The sequence below is a fragment of the Pseudophryne corroboree genome, chromosome 1, assembly GCF_028390025.1.
Source record: "Pseudophryne corroboree isolate aPseCor3 chromosome 1, aPseCor3.hap2, whole genome shotgun sequence".
NCBI lineage: Eukaryota > Metazoa > Chordata > Amphibia > Anura > Myobatrachidae > Pseudophryne > Pseudophryne corroboree.
The window spans coordinates 372,785,140-372,809,702 of record NC_086444.1 but is presented as its reverse complement, the minus strand read 5'-3'; the positions used below and the strand labels follow the sequence as shown (position 1 = coordinate 372,809,702).

The window sequence follows — 24,563 nt, the reverse complement described above, 5'->3', positions numbered from 1 at the left end:
CCTAATGCATGTCCACTATTAGTGGTAGACCTGTTAACTGTAGACCTTTATAGTGTAGCTTTATAGTCCGGATACCCTGCACATTGTAGTTAAGTATTTGCTCCCTTTTGAGTCTGTGCCCTCTCTGCAGTTGCTCCGCAGGTTCTGGACTGTCTGGCAATTTCACATGGAGCAAAGGGAAGAAGGAAGACTCGTATCTCTTACCATGGCAGCACATTCTTACTACAGGTACATAGATTCTCAACATTCTGTTTTGATATTCTTTATGCATGATTATCTTACATGACTACAGCATGTAATTCTGTTCCAGGTCTTTGGTGCTGCAAAAGTACTTCAGAATATGGATACAGTACAAGCAGCAGCGTAAAATGAAAAAGGTACTTGAACTACAGAAAGCAAGGTTTAATATTTAGAAGTGTCTTAGTTTTACAGAATTGTGGGATTACTTAATTGAACGATAAAGGAAACGTGAATGAAACATACTTATTTCAGGCTGTCAGCGTTTCTCCAGACTAGTGCTCCAATATGTTTTCTTCCTATGCAGATGCTGGGTACAGCTGCACACTGCCACTATGCAAAGTACCTGATGCCTCGCAGCTTCCACACATGGAGAACACACACACTCGTACAACAGAAGAACAGAGAAATGGAAGGTCAAGCCACGTACTTTCACAGGTATACAGAAGGGCTCATTCACACAAGTATATTTCTCTATCATCCACTAGGGGACACTGGAGTTAGACAGCTAGGGTGTGAAGATTGCAGACCGGAGGTAGCACAAAATGTGTAATAAAAAATGATTCACAGCTGGCTCCTCCCCCTTCTTGTCCCCCCAACCCTCCAGTTTGAAAAATTATGCTAGGAGGACAGAAGCACAAGAAAGGAGCTCTTACTCCAGAAAGAATTATTTTTGTTTTAAATGATCTATAGCCCAATCCCACCTATCTGAAAGGAGGGTACAGGCTTTTCCAAAAGTACAATTCTGCACTTGTGAGAAAACAATCCCGGAGGAAGGGATCAGAGGCTCACCCAGGGGATCTTCTAAACAGTGAGAAGCTTAAGGGTCCTAGTTAGGCTCCCCTACCAGACAGCAGCGCGTGTCTCATAGCATGCTTTGTAAGCACCGCTAGCCGGAGCTCCGTCAGACGGAGCGGGAGGCGAGTCCCATAGCAGGTGTTTGCACTAGCCGGAGACGGAGCAGCGGTGAGCGGCGGATCCCATAGCAGATGTTTGCGCTAGCCGGAGACTGAGCTCCGGAGCGTCTGTACGACGCGCGCTGGCAGAGGGGCTTAAGCAGTGAGAAGCGCAAGGCTGGGGAGAGTGTAACACCGCTGATAGAGTTGGGGTCTCTTATTAGGGGACGCGGACATAAGGGGGCAGCAGCATTCACAAATGGTACTCCCTCGGTTTAAGGGGCTGCAATGAGGTTACTAAAAGATCTCAGTTGCAGCCTTTTACTTTCACTTTAGGCGCGCTGGCAGAGCGGGAATACCCACAGTGAATGGGGAGGAGATGTGAGGAGCTATTTTGCCCTGCATATATGGTATTATACCAGCAGCCATATCTGATTTTTTGCTGCGGGATACACTGGGCTCCACAAGGATAGACATAGGGGTGTAGAGAAGGATCTTGACCCGAAGCACCAACAGGCTCAAAAGCTTTGACCTTCTTCCTAAGATGCATAGCGCCGCCTCCTATATCACCCCGCCTCCGTGCACAGGAGCTCAGTTTGTAGTTGGTACTTGCAGTGCAAGCATGTGACAGGAAGAGCTGCTCACAGCAGCTCTAGAAAAAGCTTTTTCTGAGGAAAAAATAAGACTACAAGGGCTGCAGCAGAGGCACAGATTGTGCTGGATGTCAGTAGACATTGCCTGCTTGCAGCTCCATCTCTCCCCCAGCAGCGCTGTACACTCCCGAGCCCTGGTGCCGGGTACCTACAGCGGAGGCTCCGGTTTTCTTCACGTTAGACATACACGGCTGGGGCTCTCCAGGATCACGTGGCCGCGATCCGGCGCGGTCAGTGGGAGGCGGGCCGCGCGTGCTGGCGGTGGACACTGTGGCAGTACAGGCGATCCCACTAGATCACCAGGGCATGGGCGCAGGTTTTCTCTCTAAACCGATTTTTATATCGCCCACAGTACCCAGTGGTTTTGCCAGCAGGGGGATAAGGCTTAGACCTGGAGCCCCTCCCCCAGCCCCAGGGCGCCATTTCTAGCAAGTGTTCCCGCCCTGGAGCTGCATCTCTGTCTTTTCCTCACTCCCTGTCAGTGTCTGCGGCGTCATTATCCCTCAGCTCACTGTTCCTGGGAATGCTTGGGCAAATCTTCCAATGTAAAGCCGCCTGGTTGTCAGCGCTGTGACTTTACATGACACTTAAGTATTCTACCTGCCTTTTTAGACAGTGATAGTTAAGAAAGAGTGCATTTAGACAGGGTTTTATAGTACAATTACCCTGTGATATACATCCAGTTCTTACTGTGTACTGTTATATCTCTTGTTATATAGCTGTGTAAGCTAGTCCAGTGCAGTATTATTGTCAGTAATAACCTCTGCATTGTACAAACTGTGACTTTCTGTGTGTGCATTTGATAGCTGAGTGTTGTCCATTTCGTGTCTTTCACTCAACTTGCTATCCCTATATTCTATAACCTGAGGGGGCTTGGTGCGTCAGGTTTTATCTAATATAGGATTTTCACACAGATATACTGTATTACGTATTTCTCTGACGTCCTAGTGGATGCTGGGTACTCCGTAAGGACCATGGGGAATTGACGGGCTCCGCAGGAGACTGGGCACTCTTTAAAGAAAGATTAGGTACTACATTTGGTGTGCACTGGCTCCTCCCTCTATGCCTCTCCTCCAGACCTCAGTTAGAATCTGTGCCCGGCCAGAGCTGGATGCACTTAGTGGGCTCTCCTGAGTTCATTATAAAGAAAGTATTTGTTAGGTTTTTTATTTTCAGTGAGATCTGCTGGCAACAGACTCACTGCTACGTGGGACTTAGGGGAGAGAAGCAAACCTACCTGCTTGCAGCTAGCTTGTGCTTCTAATGCTACTGGACACCATTAGCTCCAGAGGGATCGAACACAGGGCCCGACCTCGATCGTCCGTTCCCGGAGCCGCGCCGCCGCCCCCCTTGCAGAGCCAGAAGGCGGAAGATACCCGAGAAAATCGGCGGCTGAAGACTCCGGTCTTCAATAAGGTAGCGCACAGCACTGCAGCTGTGCGCCATTGCTCCCACAGCACACCACACGCTCCGGTCACTGGTGGGTGCAGGGTGTTGGGGGGGGGGGGGGGGGAATGCCCTGGGCTGCAATTAGTATACCTTAAATGGCAAACTGCACATAATACAGTTCTAAACTGTATATGTGCCTAATCCCCCGCCATAATTTTCATTAAAAAAGCGGGAGAAGCCTGCCGCTGAAGGGGCGGGGTTGTCTTCCTCAGCACAGCCAGCGCCATTTTCTCTTCACAGCTCCGCTGGAAGGACGCTCCCCAGGCTCTCCCCTGCAGTATACACTACAGAAAGGGTAAAAAAGAGAGGGGGGGCACATAAATTTAGGCGCAAATTGTGATATAAGCAGCTATTGGGGGAAAATTCACTTTGTGTATAGTGTATATCCCTCTGTTATATAGCGCTCTGGTGTGTGCTGGTATACTCTCTCTCTGTCTCCCCAAAGGACTTTGTGGGGTCCTGTCCTCAGTCAGAGCATTCCCTGTGCGGTGTGTCGGTACGGCTGTGTCAACATGTTTGATGAGGACGCTGACGTGGAGGCGGAGCAGGTGCCGATAAGTGTGATGTCGCCCCCTGCGGGGCCGACACCTGAGTGGATGGATATGTGGAAGGTATTAACCGACAGTGTCAACTCCTTGCATAAAAGGTTCGATGATGCAGCTTTGGGACAGCCGGCATCTCAGCCCGCGCCTGCCCAGGCATCTCAGAGGCCATCAGGGGCTCAAAAACGCCCGCTACCTCAGATGGCAGACACAGATGTAGACACGGAGTCTGACTCCAGTGTCGACGAGGATGAGACAAATGTACAATCCACTAGGGCCATCCGATGCATGATTACGGCAATGAAAAATGTGTTGCACATTTCTGACATTAACCCGGTTACCACAAAAAAGGGTATTATGTTTGGGGAGAAAAAGCAGCCAGTGACAAAAATCCTCCCCTGCTTCCACTAAGTCCACCACATGACGCTGGGGCTCCACAGGTGGAGCCAGGTGCGGTGGGGGCCCGTCTCCGGAACTTCAGCGACCAGTGGGTTCGCTCACAGGTGGATCTCTGGGTTCTACAAGTGGTATCTCAGGGATACAAGCTGGAGTTCGAGACGTCTCCCCCTCGCCGTTACCTCAAATCAGCCTTGCCAGCTACTCCCCAGGACAGGGAGGTAGTACTGGCGGCAATTCACAAGCTGTACCTCCAGCAGGTGATAATCAAAGTTCCCCTCCTTCAACAGGGATGGGGTTACTATTCCACAATGTTTGTGGTACCGAAACCAGACGGTTCGGTGAGACCCATTCTAAATTTGAAATCCTTGAACACTTATATAAGGAAGTTCAAGTTCAAAATGGAATCGCTCAGGGCGGTTATTGCAAGCCTGGAAGAGGGGGATTATATGGTATCACTGGACATCAAGGATGCTTACCTACATGTCCCCATTTACCCACCTCACCAGGTGTACCTCCGTTTTGTGGTACAGGACTGCCATTACCAATTCCAGACGTTGCCGTTTGGTCTGTCCACGGCACCGAGGTTATTTACCAAAGTAATGGCCGAAATGATGATACTCCTTCGAAAGAAGGGAGTTATAATTATCCCGTACTTGGACGATCTCCTTATAAAGGCGAGGTCCATGGAGCAGTTGTTGGTCGGAGTAGCACTATCTCAGGAAGTGCTACAACAGCACGGCTGGATTCTGAATATCCCAAAGTGGCAGCTGGTTCCTACGACGCGTCTGCTGTTCTTGGGTATGATTCTGGACACAGAACAGAAGAAGGTGTTTCTCCCGGAGGAGAAGGCCAAGGAGTTGTCATCTCTGGTCAGAGACCTCCTGAAACCAAAACAGGTGTCGGTGCATCACTGCACGCGAGTCCTGGGAAAGATGGTAGCTTCTTATGAAGCGATTCCCTTCGGCAGGTTCCATGCAAGGATCTTTCAGTGGGATCTGTTAGACAAGTGGTCCGGATCGCATCTTCAGATGCATCGGCTGATCACCCTGTCCCCGAGCGCCAGGGTGTCTCTGCTGTGGTGGCTGCAGAGTGCTCATCTTCTCGAGGGCCGCAGATTCGGCATACAGGACTGGGTCCTGGTGACCACGGATGCAAGCCTCCGAGGTTGGGGGGCAGTCACTCAGGGAAGAAACTTCCGAGGACAATGGTCGAGTCAGGAGGCTTCCCTACACATAAATATTCTGGAACTAAGGGCCATTTACAATGCCCTAAGTCAAGCAAAACCCCTGCTTCAAAACCAGCCGGTGCTGATTCAGTCAGACAACATCACGGCGGTCGCCCATGTAAACCGACAGGGCGGCACAAGAAGCAGGATGGCGATGGCAGAAGCCACAAGGATTCTCCGATGGGCGGAAAATCACGTGATAGCACTGTCAGCAGTGTTCATTCCGGGAGTGGACAACTGGGAAGCAGACTTCCTCAGCAGGCACGACCTCCACCCGGGAGAGTGGGGACTTCATCCAGAAGTCTTCCAGCTGATTGTAAATCGTTGGGAAAGGCCACAGGTGGACATGATGGCGTCCCGCCTCAACAAAAAGCTAAAAAGATATTGCGCCAGGTCAAGGGACCCTCAGGCGATAGCTGTGGACGCTCTAGTGACACCGTGGGTGTACCAGTCGGTTTACCAGTCGGTTTATGTGTTCCCTCCTCTTCCTCTCATACCAAAGGTACTGAGGATAATAAGAAAGAGAGGAGTAAGAACTATACTCATCGTTCCGGATTGGCCAAGAAGGACTTGGTACCCGGAACTACAAGAAATGATCTCAGAGGACCCTTGGCCTCTGCCGCTCCGACAGGACCTGCTACAGCAGGGGCCTTGTCTGTTCCAAGACTTACCGCGGCTGCGTTTGACGGCATGGCGGTTGAACGCCGGATCCTGATGGAAAAGGGCATTCCGGTTGAAGTCATTCCTACGCTGATAAAAGCTAGGAAGGATGTGACAGCAAAACATTATCACCGCATATGGCGAAAATATGTTGCTTGGTGTGAGGCTATGAAGGCCCCAACAGAAGAATTTCAGCTGGGCCGATTTCTGCACTTCCTACAGTCAGGAGTGACTATGGGCCTAAAATTGGGATCCATTAAAGTCCAGATTTCGGCCCTGTCTATTTTCTTTCAAAAAGAACTGGCTTCACTGCCTGAAGTTCAGATGTTTGTTAAGGGAGTGCTGCCCCCTTTTGTGCCTCCAGTGGCACCTTGGGATCTCAACGTTGTGTTGGATTTCCTAAAATCTCATTGGTTTGAGCCACTTCAGACCGTGGAGTTGAAATATCTCGCGTGGAAAGTGGTCATGCTTTTGGCCTTGGCTTCGGCTAGGCGTGTGTCAGAATTGGCGGCTTTGTCATGTAAAAGCCCCTATCTGATCTTCCATATGGACAGGGCAGAATTGAGGACCCCAATTTCTCCCTAAGGTGGTATCAGCGTTTCATTTGAACCAACCTATTGTGGTGCCTGCGGCTACTCGGGACTTGGAGGCTTCCAAGTTGCTGGATGTAGTCCGGGCCCTGAAAATCTATGTTTCCAGGACGGCTAGAGTCAGAAAAACTGACTCGCTGTTTATCCTGCATGCACCCAACAAGCTGGGTGCTCCTGCTTCAAAGCAGACTATTGCTCGCTGGATCTGTAACACGATTCAACTTGCACATTCTGCGGCTGGACTGCCGCATCCTAAATCGGTCAAAGCCCATTCCACGAGGAAGGTGGGCTCTTCTTGGGCGGCTGCCCGAGGGGTCTCGGCTTTACAACTTTGCCGAGCTGCTACCTGGTCGGGATCAAACACGTTTGCAAAATTCTACAAGTTTGATACCCTGGCTGAGGAGGACCTTGAGTTTGCTCATTCGGTGCTGCAGAGTCATCCGCACTCTCCCGCCCGTTTGGGAGCTTTGGTATAATCCCCATGGTCCTTACGGAGTATCCAGCATCCACTAGGACGTCAGAGAAAATAAGATTTTACTCACCGGTAAATCTATTTCTCGTAGTCCGTAGTGGATGCTGGGAGCCCGTCCCAAGTGCGGACTTCTGCAATACTTGTATATAGTTATTGCTTAACTATAGGGTTTTTTGTTCTGAGCCATCTGTTTAATGAGGCTCAGTTGTTGTTCATACTGTTAACTGGGTATTGTTTTCACGAGTTGTACGGTGTGATTGGTGTGGCTGGTATGATGTCTTACCCTGGATTCCAAATCCTTTCCTAGTAATGTCAGCTCTTCCGGGCACAGTTTCCCTAACTGAGGTCTGGAGGAGGGGCATAGAGGGAGGAGCCAGTGCACACCAGATGTAGTACCTAATCTTTCTTTAAAGAGTGCCCAGTCTCCTGCGGAGCCCGTCTATTCCCCATGGTCCTTACGGAGTACCCAGCATCCACTACGGACTACGAGAAATAGATTTACCGGTGAGTAAAATCTTATTTTTTTCTCTGTGATTTAGTCACCATATCTCTCCTTTATCTCTGCTAGTGCTGACTACACTGCGCAGGGGTTTGGGTTTAGAGGTATAGTGCTGCTGATAATTGTACTGTGTTACCTCATACTGCAAGTTATATCATGTCTGCTTCTGAGGGTAACTTTTCTGGGGCTGAACACACTGCCGGTGTTGCTGAAGCCACAGACCCATATGAGGAGAATATAGCAGCTGTGGGCTCTGGTTCTGGGGGCTCCTTGCCCCCCAGTGGGACTGTGGCAACGGAGGCACACACTGACCCATCATGGGTCGCTTATTTAACGCTTCTGCATACGCTAGTTCATAAACTAACACCCCCTATGGGACCCTCAATGCCGATACAACCGTATGTGGTCCCTGCAGTTAACCCGCCGTGGGCGGACGATTTATCTGCTCAATTAAAGAAGTTAAACCAGTCCCTGACTACTAAAAAGTCTAACCATCGCTCGCCTAAGTCCAAGGGGTCTTCTAAGCGAGCGCTTGTCTCCTCACAATCTACTGCTGTCACTGACACCTCGTCTGATGAAGACGGCACGTACACTGACCTCACAGGTTCTTACTCAGATACGGCTGATGGGGAGGGTAGTTCACATGTGGATGTTCCTGATCTTTTGGAGGCTGTTAAGTTAATTCTACAGATTACGGATGATCCCGAGCCATCCGTCCCTCCTAAGAAACCAGATAGGTTCAAGCGTCAGAAGGTGGTTAAACAAGTTTTACCTCACTCTGACCACCTAGTGGGAAAACCCGGGTACGAAGTTTGTGCCTCAAAAGAAGATGCTGGCTTGCTATCCCCTCGCGCCAGAGCTGTCTAAGGGAAACGCCTCCTCCAGTGGACTCACATGTGGCTAGGATGGTGGTTTCCTCAGCTCTGCCTGTCACTACCGTCACGTCTCTAAAAGAGCCTACGGATAAGCGTGTGGAGGGTTGTCTAAAAGCGATTTACACCCTCACGGGTGCTGCGCAAAGGCCCACTATTGCAGCTACATGGGCTGCCGAGGCTATTGAAGCATGAGCCTTGGAGTTAGAAGCTGAAATCTCCTCTGACCATGCTAGACAATGCTTGTCATATATTGTCACAGCTTCTCGATATATTAAAGAGGCGGCTTCGGATGCCGGTATCCTAGCAGCCAAGGCCTCTACTACGTCAGTCCTGGCTCGCCGGATATTGTGGCTGAGATCCTGGTCTGTGGAACTGGACTCTAGAAAAACCCTGGAGGTACTCCTTTTCAAGGGAGATATTCTATTTGGAGAGGACTTAAATAAGATAGTGGCTGACTTGGCTACTGCCAAAACTGCCTGTCTGCCGAGTACCGCTCCTTCTGTGGCAAAGGCTAAAGGTACTTCCGTTCGCCCTTCAGGTAAAGCAAAAGGTCAGGCGTACCACAAGCAGGCCCGCACTTCCAAACTTGGTAAACCGAAGCCCAAAAGAGCCTGGGCTGCCTGTCAGCCAGCTTCCAAGACCGATAAGCCTGCCGCATGACGGGGCAGGCCTCCCCCTGGGGGATCCAAGGGTAGGGGGCCGGCTTCTAGGGTATACCCAGGAATGGTTGAAGACCACTTCAGATGCCTGGGTACGGGAAGTCGTCACTCGAGGTTACGCCATAGCCTTCAAAAACCGACCCCCTCATCGATTTTGCCAGACTGACGTCCCGTTGGACCAGACAAAGGCAAACACTCTGCATTCGGTGGTACAGACCCTCCTGGATACAGGAGTTGTAGTACAGGTGCCTCTTGCTCAGAGGGGCCGGGGGTACTATTCTCCGCTGTTTCTAGTCCCGAAACCGAATGGGTCCTCCCGGCCCATTCTCAACCTCAAGGCATTGAACAAGTTTGTGAAGGTTTCCACGTTCCGGATGGAAACCCTTAGCTCTATAGTTCTGGCCTTGGAATCTGGGGACTTCATGGTCTCCCTGGATATACAGGATGCTTACCTGCATATTCCTATAGCAGTGTCTCATCCGCAAAACCTGAGATTTGCGATTGGCAACTGCCATTACCAGTTTCGGGCGTTACCTTTTGGTTCAACAACGGCTCCGCGAGTCTTTACAAAAGTCATGGCTGTGATGACGGTGGTACTCCGCCATCAAGGGGTCAGGATACTGCCGTATTTGGACGACTTGTTAATCCTGGCAAATTCCCCAGAACTTCTCCTGCGTCATCTAGATGTGACGGTCCGGTTTCTGCAAGCCCACTGGTGGCTCATCAACTGGAAGAACTCATCCCTGATCCCTGCTCAGAGCATGGTGCATCTGGGAGCACTATTGGACACTCACAACCAGCGGTTGTTCCTGTCTCAGGAGAAAGTCCTGAAACTTCAGGACAGGATTCTTTGCTTCTATCTCGTCCGCAAGTGTCGATACATTCGGCGATGCAGGTGCTGGGCCTCATGGTGTCAGCATTCGACATGGTGGAGTACGCTCAATTTCACTCTTGCCCTCTCCAGAGGCTGATTCTAGCCAAATGGGACGGCCTGCCTCACCGGATCAGGTCTCAAATGATCTCATTGACTCCGGAGGTCCGTCTGTCGCTGCTCTGGTGGCTCCGGGACCAAAAACTGTGCAGGGGCCGTCCGTTCTGGATATCCGACTGGGTCCTGTTGACGACAGATGCCAGTCTAAGAGGTTGGTGCGCGGTGCTGTAGCAACACTCCCTTCAGGGGCGGCGGACCAAGGAGGAGTCCCTCCTCTCGATCAATATTCTGGAGTTGCGGGCGGTCTTCAATGCCTTGAACCTAGCCCAGCATTTAATTCAGAACCGTCCTGTTCAAGTACAGTCGGACAACGCCACCACAGTGGCTTACATAAATCATCAAGGCGGCACTCGAAGCCGCCTAGCAATGAAGGAAGTCTCACGGATTCTACAGTGGGCAGAACGCCATCTACCGGCCATATCGGCAATATTCATTCCGGGAGTCCTGAATTGGGAAGCGGACTTTCTCAGTCGTCAGGACGTGCATGCCGGCGAGTGGGGTCTCCATCCAGAAGTGTTTCAACTCCTAGTGGAAAGGTGGGGCCTTCCAGACGTAGATCTGATGGCGTCTCGACACAATCACAAGGTTCCGGTCTTCGGAGCAAGGACAAGGGATCCTCAAGCAGCATTCGTGGATGCGCTGGTGGTACCATGGAGGTTTTGGCTGCCGTACGTGTTCCCTCCGGTGTCACTCCTGCCCAGGGTAATTCGTAAGTTTAAGTAAGAAAAAGGAATTCTGCTTCTCATAGCTCCAGCGTAGCCCAGACGGCACTGGTTCTCAGACCTGCAAAGCCTATCGTCAGAGCGTCCAATTCTACTTCCACAACGCCCAGACCTCCTCGTTCAGGGCCCCTGTGTCTACCACGACCTAGCCCGACTGTCTTTGACTGCGTGGCTCTTGAAGCTTCCGTCTTGAGGGCTAAAGGGTTTTCTGAGGCGGTCATTCAAACTATGTTGCGGGCCCGGAAACCGGCTTCGGTTCGGATTTACTATAGGGTCTGGCATTCTTACTTTGTTTGGTGCGCATCTAACGATTATGACGCTTCCAAGTTTAGTATAGCCAAGTTGTTGGCTTTTCTTCAGCAGGGCCTGGACTTAGGCCTGCGTCTGGCCTCCCTCAAGGTTCAAATATCTGCCTTGTCGGTGTGGTTTCAGAGAAAATTTGCGACCTTACCTGATGTGCATACCTTTACTCAGGGCGTGTTGCGTATCCAACCTACCTATGTCCCGCCTGTGGCGCCTTGGGACTTGTCGGTGGTTTTGGAGGCGTTACAAGAGTCTCCGTTTGAACCTCTTGGTTCAGCTGACCTTAAGTGGCTTTCCCTTAAGGTGGTGTTTCTGCTGGCTATTGCTTCAGTTAGAAGAGTGTCGGATTTGGGTGCCTTGTCCTGTAGTTCCCCATATCTGATATTTCACCGTGACCGGGCGGATCTTAGGACTCGTCCCGGCTATCTACCTAAGGTGGTTTCTTCGTTCCACCTTAATCAGGAGATTGTAGTTCCGGCACTTGTTTCTCCTGATCTATCTCCCAAAGCACGGTCTTTGGATGTGGTACGGGCTCTCCGTATCTATGTGAAGAGAACTGCTTCTATTAGGAAATCTGATTCTCTTTGTGCTGTTTGGATTTCACAAATGGGGCTGGCCTGCTCACAAGCAAACTCTGGCCAGATGGATTAGAATGGTGATTGCACATGCTTATGTGAAGGCTGGTCTCTCTGCTTCTGATCACATTAAGGCCCATTCTACTTGGTCTGTTGGACCTTCTTGGGCGGCCCAACGTGGTGCGACCCTTGAACAATTGTGCGAGGCGGCTACATGGTCCTCAGTGAACACGTTCATAAGGTTCTATGCCTTCGATACTGCCGCATCCCAGGATGCTTCCTTTGGACAAAGGGTTCTTGTGCCCGCTACAGTGCGTCCCCTCCCATAAGGAACTGCTTTAGGACATCCCCAATGTCTATCCTTGTGGAGCCCAGTGTACCCCGCAGCAGAAAACGAGTTTTATGGTAAGAACTTACCTTTGTTAAAACTCTTTCTGCGAGGTACACTGGGCTCCACAAGGCGCCCACCCTGACGCACTTAGCTTCTTTGGGTTGGTATGGCATTAGCCGCTGACACTTCTCCTGTCGGGAGAGTGTGGTGTTTGTGGCAACTGGCAGTTGTCGTCTCTTTTACTTGCTGCTGCATTGGGCTGGTTAACAAAACTGAGCTCCTGTGCAGGGAGGCGGGGTGATATAGGAGGCGGCGCTATGCATCTTGGGAAGAAGGTCAAAGCTTTTGAGCCTGGTGCTTCGGATCAAGATCCTACTCTACACCCCTATGTCTATCCTTGTGGAGCCCAGTGTACCTCGCAGAAAGAGTTTTAACAAAGGTAAGTTCTTACCATAAAACTCGTTATAGGTTTTCACTATAAATGTCATATTTGTGCTGGCTCTGGACCCAGACACTACAGTGATAGGATAGGAGCACTGTTTATTGAATCCCTTATTAATAATTCATTTAATGTCTTCCAAAGGACGCTGCTGACAGGTCCTGCGGAGGTGGAGCATCGGAATTCTCAACCCTATTATAACACAGGCTGACTCAACAGTTGGTGGTGTGGGGTTTGTAAACGTCTGCCTGGTTAATTTTTTTTTTTTTTTACAATAGTTATATACAATTCCGGCTGTGTGAAAGCACTGCTGGTTGGTGTTTGCATGTGTGTGTGTGTTTAACATGGCGTCTAAAGCACAAACCAAGACCACGAAAATTTGTTATGTTTGCTCAAAATGTGAGAAAAAGAGCACAAGTGTTGGCAGCTCTGGGGTGTGCGACACATGTTTAGGAATGGATGCTCAACCTGGGAGCAGTGGTCCGTCAGGGTCATGGGAGAATGCCCTGGCAGATATTTCTAAAGAAATGGCGGAATATTGCAAGCAACATTTAGAATGGGCTGCGGGCTTTTCCAAGATTATGGAGGAATTCTTAATTAGACTTACTCCAGCCGCACAGGTAGAAAAAGCTGTGCGTAAATCTGTCAAGAGACCTCTTCCTGTCCTACAAGAAGAGTCTGAAGAGGAGGAAGGTCTCTTGGCAGATGAGGAGGACAGGGAGTGAGTTGAGGAGATATTTGATGCTAGTCCTCAGGAGGATTCAGAGGTCAAGGGGTTAGACGCCTTTATTGAGGCTGTGAAGCAGGTCCTTAACTTTAAGGAAGATGAGATTAATAAGTAACTTGAGGTTTTTTATCTGTTTGAGTCGCAAAAAACGCAAACGGCATCATTTTTGATTCCTCAAACACTCCAGGATCAGATTGGAGAAGCATGGAAGCAACCGGATAGACGCTTCCAATTACCTATAAAGTTCACAGTTAATTATCCCTTACCTAAGGAAGTCATGTCCAAATGAGAAGTGCCTCCAATTGTGGATGCGTCTCTGGCTAGATTGTCAAAAAAGACCATCTTACCAATACCGAACGTGACTACACTAAAAGATGAAATCCATATTTGTGGCTGCGGGTGCATCACACAGGTCTACCATTGTCAGCACATGGGTTAATAAGGATATTGGTGCTTGGGCTGGACAAATAGTTTGAGCAGCGGCGGAGGAAAATAATCAGGAGGAAATAGTTTGACTGGCGAAATATATTTGTGAGTCGGCTACTTACCTTTGCCAGGCTACAAAAGATGCTAGCAGGATAGCATTACGCATTTCAGCTTTGGCTATATCCGCCGGGCGGATTCTCTGGCTCAGAGATGGGCAGGTGGAAGCAATTCCCTTTGTGGGGGAAGCACTATTTGGTCCAGAATTGGACAGGTGAATTTCACGGGCCACGGCGGGGAAGTTTACGTTTCTGCCTACTACGTATCCTAGAACCACACCACCAGTAAGCAGAAACTATTCTGGTACGGTGTTCAATTCATTCAGGAGGCAGTCCTTTCGTGCCAGAGGTAGAGGTTTCGGGGGACAAACTCGTGGAAGTATTACTACTAGAGGCTGGTGGCCATAGATGGAGATGAGCCTTTACTAGCAGGATAAAGGTGGTCATTGAGTAGGGGAGAGCTGTGAGTGAAATGTGTTGAGACGATGGCTTAGATAACAAGAGGAAAGAGGGCCCTGCTCTGAAGAGCTAACAATCTAATGGGGAGGGGCGACAGACAGATGACAAGAGGTGCAGGCAAGTGGGAGGTAGCCTGATGGCAGTATGCAAGCAAAGCTGAGATGTTCACGGCATGAGGCAGGGGGGTGGAGGCGCGGCTTCAGCACTGGGTTATGGTAGAGGTAGTAGAAGTAGAGGTAGAGGCCAGTCCACAGCCCGAAAGCAGGACTTTAAGCCTGCTGAGAAGACCGTTGCATGACTGTCTCCCAGCTCACCTTGGGTCACCCAAGGTGGGCGCAAGGTTGATAAGGTTTCTGGAAGCCTGGGCCGAAACCTCCCCAGAAGTCTGGATCAACAATATTATCTCCCAGGGATACAGGATAGGTTTACTAACCTCACAGTCAGTTCTTTACCACAGAGAAACAAATAACTGCTTTAACAGCGCCTCTAGATTAACCACATATAAATGAATAAAGTTACCCGGGTACTATGCGCTGCCATACTAAACACTGTGTGTGTTTAAACAATCGAGTTAGAAATTAAAGTAGAAACGGCTGCGCAAAGTAACAAGGGAAATTATGATAAAAGAGAGCCGACGTGTATAAAAAAGGGTTTATTAAACAAAGAAAATAAAAACGTGTATACACAAAATGATTGGTAAAACTTAGTTAGATACCGTGAGATAATGATATTGCTTTGCACCCTGATGGTATAAAGGCAAGACTTATCTACCAATAATAGTGACTGAGTAGCATTAAAAGACCATATAGCACTGATTGTACTCTGAATAGGGATAGTGAATAATGGATAAGTATGAGTCCACAATCAAATTGAATGGGTACAGTTCAGTTTGCCACTAATTAGCAGTATAGAAATGTTGCAGTTCTGTGATACAATGTAATTGCCGTATTGGAGATAGGCTGAGTGTGTTATGCTGTTAAAATACCTCTCATGTGGGCTGGTACAACCGAGCGTTCTCGGTTGAAAGTCCTGCAGTGCCCACAGCGTGGCTGCTTGGTGAGAGGGATATATTCTGTTCAGTGATCGCGGGAGGCTGGATGCCGCGTGTTGGTAAGAGGCAACTCTGCGCGTGTTGGTAAGAGGCAACTCTGCCAGAAGTGCGGTGTCCGTGCAGTGCCTCTCCAGGGTACGGTACTGCTGTGGCTTGTTCCCGTTCGGCAGTTGCGGGAGACTAGTTGGCCGCGTGCTGTGAGGAAGCGGCTTACGGCGGTCACAGTACAGAGATGAATGGGGCTGCTCAGAGACCAGTACTGTTAAGCGGGTGCAAAGTTCAGGGTATCGCCAGATAGCAGAGGTCTAACGCGTTTCGTTACGTGACCCGTGACTTTCTCAAAGGTGCATACTCTGGTCTGGAGGTCTCAGTATTTAAAGCCTGTAATCAGGCAATAGCAGGTGAAACCAATAATGAATTAGGCAAAATCACTACACATCGGCTCTCAGGAAACATATACACATAGAATTAATTCATTTTATATATATATATATATATATATATATATATATATAAAACAACCGTAATGGAACCCTAAAATAAAATTTTTTAAATAAATGTGAAAATAAACATACATGTATAAAGAGGCTAATACTTTAGTATATTGATGAAATTTATAGTAACAAAGATGTTTATATTTATAGAAAGACCATGCTTGATTGAATTAGCAGATAAAAAATAAAAACAATGAGAGAAACAGTGATCTGAATTAATAGAACTCTGTCAGATCATAGGAAAGATCATACATACATACATACATACATACACACATACATATATACATACATATATAGCATATATTATTTTATTATTATTAACTATTAAGAACTAGTGTACGGATAGAGGTAAGGTAATGAATAAATATATCCAACTAAATTAATTTAAAATAAATAAATAAAGGAAGTAGTCCTTTACCACAGGCCTACTTCGGTGCCCTCAAAGAGTGAGGGCATTAGACACGGCTATTCACAAATTACATCTGATGGAGGTAATTATGCTAGTTCCGGTTCCACAAAGAGGAACAGCTTTTTATTCAAATGTTTCTGTAGTACCGACACCAGATGGTTCGGTCAGGCCAATCCTAAATTTAAAGGTGTTGAATCAATTGTTGATGGTTTACAACAGTGATTGTCAACCTATTTTTACTCGCGGCACACCAAACAATATTTTAAAATTGCCAAGGCACACCATCAGTTCCCCACAGAAAAAACAAAAACAAAAAACACACATTGGCCCTCACAGTAATAAAAAATCCACACATACATTGGCCTACACAGAAAAAACAATCACATTGCTCCCCACATAAATCATATTGCTCCCCACATAAATCAATCACATTTCTCCCCACATAAATCCTATTGCTCCCCACATGAATTATTCACATTGTTCCCCCCATAAATCCATAAATACTTCTTCTCCCCACAAAAATCCTATTGTTCCCCACAGGAGAAATAACATAACAAACATTAGCCCCTACCGGTCAGCTGTCCTCCTCCCTGTACCTCAGTTGCGGGGTTTGTTCATAGTGGAGTGCTGCGAATACTGAGCAGTGGCCGGTCGGGCAGGTGTGGTTGTGGGTGGGCAAGGAAAGCTGTGGATGCAGGCGAGAACTGGAAGATGTGTGTGCAGGTGGGTAGGCTGGCTGGGTGGTAGACGCGGCGGCCGTGACCTATGATATCACACCGCCGCGTCTTCAAGGCACAGGTCACAGCCCGAGCATGAATGATCCTCTAAGAAGAGCCCGGGCCAACAGTTCACTCTGAAGGTGCAGGAAGCTGCTCTGGCTCTGCGGCACACCTTGCAACTGGTCGCGGCACACTAGTGTGCCATGGCACACTGTTTGAAAAAGCCTGGTTTACAAATTTAAAATGGAATCGATACAGTCAGTCAATGCGGGGCTGAAGAAACAGGAATTCATGGTATCAGTGGACATAAAGGATGTGTACCTACATGTCCCAATTTGGTCACCACACCAGGCATACTTAAGGTTTGCAGTGAACAAGAATCATTACCAATTCAGGGCTCTACCGTTCGGCCTCTCATCAGCCCCGAGAATCTTCACCAGGATCATGGCAGTCATGGTAGCGAAGTTGAGATCATTAGGGGTTACGATAATACCTTATCTGGTACCTTCTGATCAAGGCTCCATCCCAGGATCTATTGGTTCGGAATGCTCGGATCGCTCATCAGACTCTAACTCAACACTGTTGAGTTGTGAACTTAAAAGAATCCAATTTACAACCGACACAGAGACTTCAATCTGTGGGTCTCGTCTTTGACACAATACAATTGAGAGTGTTCCTTCCGGAAGACAAGATTCGAGACATTAAGGAAATGGTTTAACAAGTCTTACAAAATCACACGGTGTCTCTGCATCTTTGTATACGGCTTCTGGGAAAGATGGTGGCCTCTCTTGAAGCGATCCAATATGGCAGGCTACATACAAGACCTTTCCAGTTAGAGCTAATTGCTCAAGGGGCAGGCATGCACCTACTCCTTCACCGAAGGATTCGCTTGTCACCTCAAGCCAGGACTTCGTTGATTTGGTGGTCGGTTCACAGGAACCTATCGAAGGGAAAAAGGTTTAAAATCTGGGACTGGATAATTGTGATGATGGATGCCAGTCTCAGAGGATGGGCTGCGGGGTGCAGTACTAGACCACCATCAATTTCAGGGGAGATGGTCACCGTACGAGAGCAGCTTACCAATAAATGTGTTGAAACTTCGAGCCATCTACAATGCACTCCTTCAGGCGGAGAGCCTAGTAAGAGCTCAACATGTGAGAATACAAATGGAAAGTGTGACAGCAGCAGCGTACATAAACTGTCAGGGAGGAACAAAGAGTCGCATGGCCTTAAGGGGTGCTACAAAGATTCTGTCCTGGACGGAAAAAGATGACATCCTCTCTGCAGTCTTCATCCCAGGAGTAGACAATTGGGAGGCAGACTAACTCAGCCATCAGGACATGCATTCGGGAGAGTGGAATCCGCACCCCCAGGTCTTCAACGGAGTGGTACGACGATGGGGCTTACCACAGGTAGAGCTAATGGCCTCTTGACACATCCATCAACTGCCGAGTTATGTGGCCAGGACGCGGGATCCAGCAGCAGAAGCAGTGGACGCACTAGCGATTCACTGGAACAACAACCTGGTATACATATTTCCACCGTTTCCCTTATTGCCAAGAGTGTTAAAAAAGGTGAAACAGGAAAGAGCATGGGTAATTTTAATAGCACCAGACTGGCCTCGCAGGAGTTGGTACTCAGATCTAAAGAGTCTTCTGGCAGATGTGCCTTGAAGACTACCGCAGAGGGAGGATCTGCTGTCACAGGGTCCATTCCTGCACCCAGATCTGGACCGCCTACATTTGAACCAGGATTTTAAGGGAAAGGGGTATCCCCAAATCAGCTATTTCTACTATGTTGGCAGCAAGGAAGCCAGTTACTGCGACACACTCCGCAGGAGACATGGGCACTTTAAGACTTTGAAAGGGTGTGGACTGGCTCCTCCCTCTATACCCCTCCTCCAGACTCCAGTTTTAGAATTGTGCCCAGTGAGACTGGACGCACTGCAGGGAGCTCTACTGAGTTTCTCTGAAAAAGACTTTTGTTAGGTTTTTTATGTTCAGGGAGGCTGCTGGCAACAGTCTCCCTGCTTTGTGGGACTTAGGGGAGAGAAGTATGACCCACTTCCAGTGAGTTCAAGGGCTCTGCTTCTGGCTACAGGACACCATTAGCTCCTGAGGGTGCTGATTGCTGGGTACGCCTAGATGCTCACTCCCGCAGCCGGCCGTCACCCCCTTACAGAGCCAGAAGTCATAAGACAGGTGAGTAACAGAAGAAAAGAAGACGACTTCTTCAGTGACGGCATTTTCTGAGGTACCACGCAGCGGGCAGACACTGCGCGCCAAGCTCCCACACACAGCACTCCAGGGTGCAGGGCGCCCTGGGCAGCTAAAAAACTTCCTCATTATTCCACTGGCAAGAGAGGACATTAGTGCCACGGCAGCATCCTAACCTCCGCCAGTGTAAATATCAGAAAAAGCGGGACAGAAGCGCGCCATTAAGGGGGCGGGGCTTCTTCCTCACTGCTCACGGCGCCATTTCCTCTCCGCAAGCTGCAGAGACGCTGGTCCTCCTCACACTGACAAGTACCAGGGGTACAAAGCGGGGGGGGGGCATGTAAATTGGTGCAATATATGTGATAGTAAAAGCGCTATAGGTCTGAGGCAATTGCTTGGTGATTTCAGACCCGTTGATTTAGCGCTGGGTTGTGAGTTGGCAAATCCCCTCTGTGTCTCTCTGACAGACTTTACTGTGGGTCTGTCCCGTATATGCCCGGTGTGTCTGTGGGTGTTTGGTGCACGTGTATTGACATGTCTGAGGCTGAAGGCTCTTCCCAGGAGGAGGCTGTATTAGTGACACAAACGGCTGCGGGGGTGACCCTGTCGGCACCGCCGACACCTGATTGAGTAAATGTGTTGAACGCCTTGAATGCTAATGTGGCTCTTATTAGTAAGAGGCTAGATAAGTCTGAGTCTCAGACCCAGGCATAGAAGAAATCTGTGGAAGATATGTTATTGCAAAGTCAGGTTCCCTCAGGGTCACAAAAACGTACGTTGGCCCAGTTGGCAGACACTGCTACCGACACAGACTCTGATTCCAGTGTCGACTATAGCGATTCCAGATTAGATCCAAAATTGGCAAAAAGCATTCAGTACATGATTGTGGTGGTTAAAGAGGTATTACATATCACTGAGGACCCGGCTGTCCCTGATAAAAGGGTCTGTATGTATAAGGAAAGGAAACCTGAGATAACGTTTCCTCCCTCGCATGAACTGAACACGCTATTTGAAAAAGTCTGGGAAGGTCCTGACAGAAAGTTTCAGATTCCCAAAAGAATTTCGGTAGTTTATCCGTTTCCCTCGGCGGATAGGGAAAAGTGGGAGTCACCCCCCACTGTGGACAAGGCCCTGTCACGTTTGTCTAAAAAGGTGGCTCTCTCGTCACCTCACACGGCGGCCCTTAAGGATCCTGCGGATCATAAACAAGAAACTACGCTGAAGTCCATTTATGCGACCACAGGTACGCTACTCAGACCTGTCATTGCGTCTGCGTGGGTAAGTAGTGTTATTGAAAAGTGGGCAGACAACTTGTCTTCTGAAATAGATACCCTAGATAGGGATAGCATCCTCTTGACGCTGGGTTATATCAAGGACGCTGCAGCATACCTTAAGGAAGCTGCGAGAGATATTGGTCTTTTGGGATCAAAGGCCAATGCCATGGCAGTCTCAGCTAGGCGAGCGTTGTGGATTCACCAATGGAATGCTGATGCTGATTCCAAGAAAAGTATGGAATCTCTACCATATAAAGGTAAGGCCTTATTTGTCGACGGCCTTGATGATTTGGTATCTACAGCTACCGCGGGTAAGTCATCCTTTTTTGTTATGTTCCTCCACAACAAAAGAAAACGCACCACTATCAGATGCAGTCCTTTCGGCCTAATAAATACAGAAAGGGCCGAGGTTCTTCCTTCCTTGCTACTAGAGGAAGAGGTAAACGATCACCAGCCTTGTCAGGCTCCCAGGAGCAGAAGTCCTCCCGGGCTTCTGCCAATTCCACCGCATGACGTTGGGGCTCCTATGCGGGAGGCCACACCGGTGGGGGCATGTCTCAAACTCTTCAGTCAGTTTTGGGTTCGTTCGGACCTAGACCCATGGGTTTTACAAATAGTATCCCAAGGGTACAAGCTGGAGTTTCAAGACGTTCCCCCTCGCCGTTTTTTCATATCGGCCTTACCAGCTTCTCTTCCGGACAGAGAGGTAGTTTGCGACGCAATACAAAAGTTATGTCAAAATCAAGTTATCGTCAGGGTTCCCCAGTCGCAACAGGGAGAAGGTTTTTATTCTAGCCTGTTTGTGGTCCCGAAGCCGTACGGCTCGGCCAGACCAATCCTAAACCTGAAATCCCTAAATTTCTTCCTAAAGAAATTCAAATTCAAGATGGAGTCTCTCCGAGCAGTTATCTCCAGTCTGGAGGAAGGGGATTTTATGGTGTCAGTGGACATAAAGGATGCCTACTTACATGTTCCCATTTATCCTCCGCATCAGGCTTACCTGAGGTTTGCAATTCAGGATTGTCATTACCAATTTCAAACGTTGCCGTTTGGTCTGTCCACGGCTCCGAGGATTTTCACCAAAGTGATGGCGGAGTTGATGGTTCTCCTTCGCAAGCAAGGAGTCATGATTATCCCGTACTTGGACGATCTCCTGATAAAGGTGAGATCCAGGGACCAGTTGGTGCAAAACGTTGCACTCTCCCTGACAGTTCTTCAGCAACATGGTTGGCTCCTAAACTTGCCAAAATCACAGTTGATTCCGGCGACGCGGTTGCCATTTTTGGGAATGATATTGAACACAGAACTACAGAGAGTTTCTCTATCGTCCTAGTGGATGCTGGGGTTCCTGAAAGGACCATGGGGAATAGCGGCTCCGCAGGAGACAGGGCACAAAAAGTAAAGCTTTTCCAGATCAGGTGGTGTGCACTGGCTCCTCCCCCTATGACCCTCCTCCAGACTCCAGTTAGATTTTTGTGCCCGGCCGAGAAGGGTGCAATTCTAGGTGGCTCTCATAAAGAGCTGCTTAGAGAAAGTTTAGCTTAGGTTTTTTATTTTACAGTGATTCCTGCTGGCAACAGGATCACTGCAACGAGGGACAGAGGGGAGAAGAAGTGAACTCACCTGCGTGCAGGATGGATTGGCTTCTTGGCTACTGGACATCAGCTCCAGAGGGACGATCACAGGTACAGCCTGGATGGTCACCGGAGCCGCGCCGCCGGCCCCCTTGCAGATGCTGAAGTAAGAAGAGGTCCAGAATCGGCGGCTGAAGACTCCTGCAGTCTTCTAAAGGTAGCGCACAGCACTGCAGCTGTGCACCATTTTCCTCTCAGCACACTTCACACGCAGTCACTGAGGGTGCAGGGCGCTGGGGGGGGGCGCCCTGGGAGGCAAATGTAAACCTATATAAAGGCTAAAAATACCTCACATATAGCCCCCAGAGGCTATATGGAGATATTTAACCCCTGCCTGTATTCACAAAATAGCGGGAGACGAGCCGCCGAAAAAGGGGCGGGGCCTATCTCCTCAGCACACGGCGCCATTTCCTCTCACAGCTCCGCTGGTCAGGACGGCTCCCAGGTCTCTCCCCTGCACTGCACTACAGAAACAGGGTAAAACAGAGAGGGGGGGCAAATTTAATGGCAATATCTTGATATATATAAAGCAGCTATAAGGGAGCACTTATTATAAGGCTATCCCTGTCATATATAGCGTTTTTTGGTGTGTGCTGGCAGACTCTCCCTCTGTCTCCCCAAAGGGCTAGTGGGTCCTGTCTTCGTTTAGAGCATTCCCTGTGTGTCTGCTGTGTGTCGGTACGTGTGTGTCGACATGTATGAGGACGATATTGGTGTGGAGGCGGAGCAATTGCCAAATATGGGGATGTCACCTCCTAGGGGGTCGACACCAGAATGGATGCCTTTATTTATGGAATTACGGGATAGTGTCAACACGCTAAAGCAGTCGTTTGACGACATGAGGCGGCCGGACAATCAATTAGTGCCTGTCCAGGCGCCTCAAACACCGTCAGGGGCTGTAAAACGCCCTTTGCCTCAGTCGGTCGACACAGACCCAGACACAGGCACTGATTCCAGTGGTGACGGTGACGAATCAACCGTATTTTCCAGTAGGGCCACACGTTATATGATTTTGGCAATGAAGGAGGCGTTACATTTAGCTGATACTACAGGTACCACTAAACAGGGTATTATGTGGGGTGTGAAAAAACTACCTATAGTTTTTCCTGAATCAGAAGAATTAAATGACGTGTGTGATGAAGCGTGGGTTGCCCCTGATAAAAAGCTGATAATTTCAAAGAAATTATTGGCATTATACCCTTTCCCGCCAGAGGTTAGGGAGCGCTGGGAAACACCTCCTAGGGTGGACAAGGCGCTAACACGCTTATCAAAACAAGTGGCGTTACCTTCTCCTGAGACGGCCGCACTTAAAGATCCATCAGATAGGAGGATGGAAAATATCCAAAAAAGTATATACACACATGCAGGTGTTATACTACGACCAGCTATAGCGACTGCCTGGATGTGCAGTGCTGGGGTAGTTTGGTCAGAGTCCCTGATTGAAAATATTGATACCCTGGACAGGGACAATATTTTACTGTCGTTAGAACAAATAAAGGATGCATTTCTTTATATGCGTGATGCACAGAGGGATATCTGCACACTGGCATCACGGGTAAGTGCTATGTCCATTTCGGCCAGAAGAGCTTTATGGACGCGACAGTGGACAGGCGATGCGGATTCAAAACGGCATATGGAAGTTTTGCCGTATAAAGGGGAGGAGTTATTTGGAGTCGGTCTATCAGATTTGGTGGCCACGGCTACAGCCGGGAAATCCACCTTTCTACCTCAAGTCACTCCCCAACAGAAAAAGGCACCGACTTTTCAACCGCAGCCCTTTCGTTCCTTTAAAAATAAGTGAGCAAAGGGCTATTCATATCTGCCACGAGGCAGAGGTCGAGGGAAGAAACAGCAACAGGCAGCTCCTTCCCAGGAACAGAAGCCCTCCCCGGCTTCTACAAAAGCCTCAGCATGACGCTGGGGCTTCTCAAGCGGACTCGGGGACGGTGGGAGGTCGTCTCAAAAATTACAGCGCGCAGTGGGCTCACTCGCAGGTAGATCCCTGGATCTTGCAGATAATATCTCAGGGGTACAGGTTGGAATTAGAGACAGATCCACCTCGCCGTTTCCTGAAGTCTGCTTTACCAACGTCCCCTTCCGAAAGGGAGACGGTTTTGGAAGCCATTCACAAGCTGTACTCTCAGCAGGTGATAGTCAAGGTACCTCTTCTACAACAAGGGAAGGGGTATTATTCCACTCTATTTGTGGTACCGAAGCCGGATGGCTCGGTAAGGCCTATTCTAAATCTGAAGTCCTTGAACCTGTACATAAAGAAGTTCAAGTTCAAGATGGAGTCACTCAGAGCAGTGATAGCGAACCTGGAAGAAGGGGACTTTATGGTATCCTTGGACATCAAGGATGCGTATCTCCACGTTCCAATTTACCCCTCACACCAGGGGTACCTCAGGTTCGTTGTACAAAACTGTCACTATCAGTTTCAGACGCTGCCGTTTGGTTTGTCCACGGCACCTCGGGTCTTTACAAAGGTAATGGCCGAGATGATGATTCTTCTTCGAAGAAAAGGCGTATTAATTATCCCATACTTGGACGATCTCCTAATAAGGGCAAGGTCCAGAGA

The 24,563-nt window shown here is 48.9% G+C and overlaps 1 protein-coding gene across 3 annotated transcripts in view; it reads left to right on the top strand.

Moving 5' to 3' along the window:
* SFI1 (SFI1 centrin binding protein) overlaps nt 1-24,563 on the top strand; it is a 353,554-nt gene that overhangs the window by 201,784 nt on the left and 127,207 nt on the right. For all 3 annotated transcript variants that reach the window (XM_063913069.1, XM_063913070.1, XM_063913068.1), the window contains 3 exons: nt 131-228; nt 311-377; nt 545-675. In XM_063913069.1, the coding sequence (XP_063769139.1) occupies nt 131-228; nt 311-377; nt 545-675 (296 nt within the window). The remainder of the gene's footprint in view (nt 1-130; nt 229-310; nt 378-544; nt 676-24,563) is intronic.